Here is a 3,092-nt window from a genome sequence, read left to right as displayed (position 1 = left end):
TTTCCAGATTTTTTTTAACATTTTAAAATGATTTTAATAATATTTTTTAATAATAAGTGGATCTGGAATTGTGGCCAAAACACCATAAATAACATAAGAAATACATTTTGTTCTTATAGTTCCTTCAAGGTCTAAAAGTAAAACAAAAAAAAAATTGATAGTTTGATACGTCCCCGCATGATGCCAGAGGACACGGTGTCAGCAAGGATGTGCAAAAACTCTCTGTCCACGGTTTTACTAGCTAGCTCAATTTTTGTACTACCCTCTACGTTTCATAATAAATGTCGTGGCATTATTTTAAATCGAAATGATTTTTTTTTTTGGATGTAACAGAAAGGAGTACTAGTATCTTGGAATTGAAGGGTTGATTAAGACCGAATCCAGGAGGCCTGGTCAGCCCAACAAGCGAACGGCCCAGTTAAATGTATTTCCCTCCAGAAGAAGGCTGAAAACCCAAGTAAAACCCTGGCGACCTGACCATACCTCTCTGACTCTATGCCCGCCGCCGGCGACTCCTATGCCCTTCCGCCCCACCCTCCCCCGCCGCTGCCTCCATGACCCCAAGCTCTCCTCCTTCCTCTACGCGCTCGCCACCGTCTCCGCCACTCCCTCCTCCTCGCCGCCCCCAGGCTCGCTTCCCGCCGCCCGCACCCCAGCCGCCTACAATGCTCTCATGTCCGCCTACTCCCACGCCGGCCGACCCGACGAAGTGCTCCGCCTCTTCCGCTCCCTCCCCTTCCCCCCCACCGCGCCCCTCTACACAACCCTCATCTCGTCTCTCGCCGCCTCCGGCCGTCCCCGCGCCGCGCGCGCGGCCTTCTCCTCCCTCCTCGTCTCCGGCCTCGCGCCCACCGCGTCCGCCTTCACCGCGCTGCTCAAGTGTCAGGACGGCTCCATCGACTCCATGTACCGCGTTTTCCTCGCCATGGCAGCCGCCAGCTGCTCCCCCGATGCCGCCGTGTACAACTGCTACATTTCGATGCTCTGCGACTCTGGGCGGCTGGAGGAGGCCCGTGGTATCCTCGACCACATGGTCCACGAAGGAGTCCGCCCAACTGCTCGCTCCTACACCGCCATTCTACGTGGGTACTGCGAGCAGGGCAAGGTTCTTGAAGCAGAGAGGTTAGTCGATGACATGGCCGATGCCGGCTGCCCGCCGGATGTTGTATCTTACAGCGTGCTTATTCAGGGGCTTTGCGGCGCCAGGGAGTTTCATAAGGTGGAGTTGATCTTAAGGGAAAGTCAAGAGAAGGGGTGGACGCCCAATGCTGTTACCTACAACATTTACATGTCTGCCCTGTGCAGGACGGGGTTCTTGGATGAGGCCTGCTATCAGGTAGACATTATGCGCAGCAGAGGGCTGTTGCCAACAGTTGAGACAGTGGGTATACTCTTCGATTGCTTGTGCCGAGACTCGAGGTTTTCAGAAGCACTGTGCATGCTAGAACACAGCGAAGAATTAGGCTGGCATGCTGATGTGTTCTGCTATAACACTTTGATGGGTAGGCTTTGCGACGTTGGTGATTTTGCCAGGGTCTTCAAGCTTTTGGTTGATCTGTTGAAGAAGGGCATTGGGCCGGATATGTTTAGTTTTACTATTGCAATCCGTGGCCTCTGTGGAGCTGGGAAACTCCAGGTTGCAAAGTGTCTAATAGATAATGAGTCGATTGGATATGATGTCGTGGCTTTCAATACTTTGATCCATGGGCTATACAATGCTGGGGATTTACTTGGAGTCAAGCTAACATATATGAAAATGCATAGTAGGAAAGTTTCTCCAAATAACTTCACTAATGCTACGTTGATTGATAGCTTATGTAAAGATCGAAAGTTTGTCGAGAAAATAAACACTGAAGCAAGAGATGATGCGCCGGTTGATCATGTTGTTCACTTGAACAGTCGGTTGGGCAAAGGAGTGAAATTTACAAATGTGCTGAACCTACTTGATGAAATACGGTGTAGAGGATTTGAGCTAGATACTGAAGTCTTCTTCATCCCATTAGCTAACGTATTATGCGGGGACTATGAGCGTGGGGATATCAATCAAGCTGCTTATATACTGACCAAGTTGGGAATTAGATGATAATCTCAAGATTGAGTGCTTGACATGAGAATTTTTCGGAGCATTTTCTCTAGCAAACACCATAAGTTGATCAGTGATCAAGTTCTCTCTTCATTCACCCATCATTAATCTCTTATCTTTCATCAGGTCAGTTGGAACCTAAAATTGTGCTATGCTTTAATGCCACCTTCTTTACATGACGTTAATTAGACATAGTATTTGTAGGAGGAAGTACCTGAATGGTACCAGCACTGAGACATGGATTTGGGAGCCTGGGCAAGATTTAGAAGCTCAGATGTTTTCCTATGAAATATTGGGCAGAAAGGTATGAAATTTTGCTTCTTCCTATGTTTTATCCCCATGAGGACAATCCCGTGTCCAGATTCATTTTCATCATTGTGTCATCTGTTACTGTTACACTCTGTTTGCTTTTTAGTGAAAATGGAATATTGATCTTGCTAGATGCTGTTGAAGATTGCAATTCTTGTTTTGTCTTGCCTTCCTGCATAAAGAAATTTTGTATGTTATAATGTTGATCAGTTGTACACATGTCACCCAGTTTTTAATTCTACAATTTGCTCCACTTCCTCTCTGAACTCTAAGTTGACATTGTTTTTTTTCATACATTGTTGATGTCCACCAAACTGGTTCAAAATGTCTCTCAATTTCATATTCCCACTGGTGATTAAACACTGAAATGGATAGTATACTCAGATGATGCACTTGTTTGTCAAGTATAATTAAACAGGTGAGAAAATCTGCCTTTGATAATAGTATTAGCCCCCATTGAACTGTAGAGTAAGTCTGAAGGACACTGTCATTAAATGAAATATCCAAATTAAGATGAAGATACATATTGTCGCTGGACTCATGTTTTGCTGATGTTTGATCTGGTGGATGGTAAATAGATTTATCACTTTATCACTTTATCAGGCCCAGGGTACATGAACAATGCATTCAAAGTCCAAATTATTGCTACAAAAGTTCTATTTTGTAGAAATATTTAATGAATTATTCTCTCTTTATCCTT

The 3,092-nt window shown here is 45.3% G+C and overlaps 1 protein-coding gene across 2 annotated transcripts; it reads left to right on the top strand.

Moving 5' to 3' along the window:
- The first annotated feature begins 517 nt into the window (after positions 1–517).
- On the top strand, positions 518–2,394 carry LOC124696858 (pentatricopeptide repeat-containing protein At1g09900-like). 2 transcript variants are annotated; one of them, XM_047229520.1, is made up of 2 exons: positions 518–2,209; positions 2,288–2,394. In XM_047229520.1, the coding sequence occupies exon 1, from the start codon at positions 518–520 to the stop codon at positions 2,081–2,083; it is 1,566 nt and encodes a 521-aa protein (XP_047085476.1). In that variant the 3' UTR covers positions 2,084–2,209; positions 2,288–2,394. The 2 variants fall into 2 exon arrangements, with proteins under 2 accessions (XP_047085476.1, XP_047085477.1); XM_047229521.1 differs by having other exon boundaries at positions 2,279–2,339.
- The last annotated feature ends 698 nt before the right edge of the window (positions 2,395–3,092 follow it).

Source organism: Lolium rigidum, chromosome 3, assembly GCF_022539505.1.
Source record: "Lolium rigidum isolate FL_2022 chromosome 3, APGP_CSIRO_Lrig_0.1, whole genome shotgun sequence".
NCBI classification, from domain to species: Eukaryota; Viridiplantae; Streptophyta; class Magnoliopsida; order Poales; family Poaceae; genus Lolium; species Lolium rigidum.
This window is presented reverse-complemented; position numbering and strand designations above follow the sequence as displayed.

Excerpts from the sequence above, each read along its gene's own strand:
- LOC124696858 (XM_047229520.1), top strand. The coding sequence starts at position 518 with ATGCCCTTCCGCCCCACCCTCCCCCGCCGCTGCCTCCATGACCCCAAG.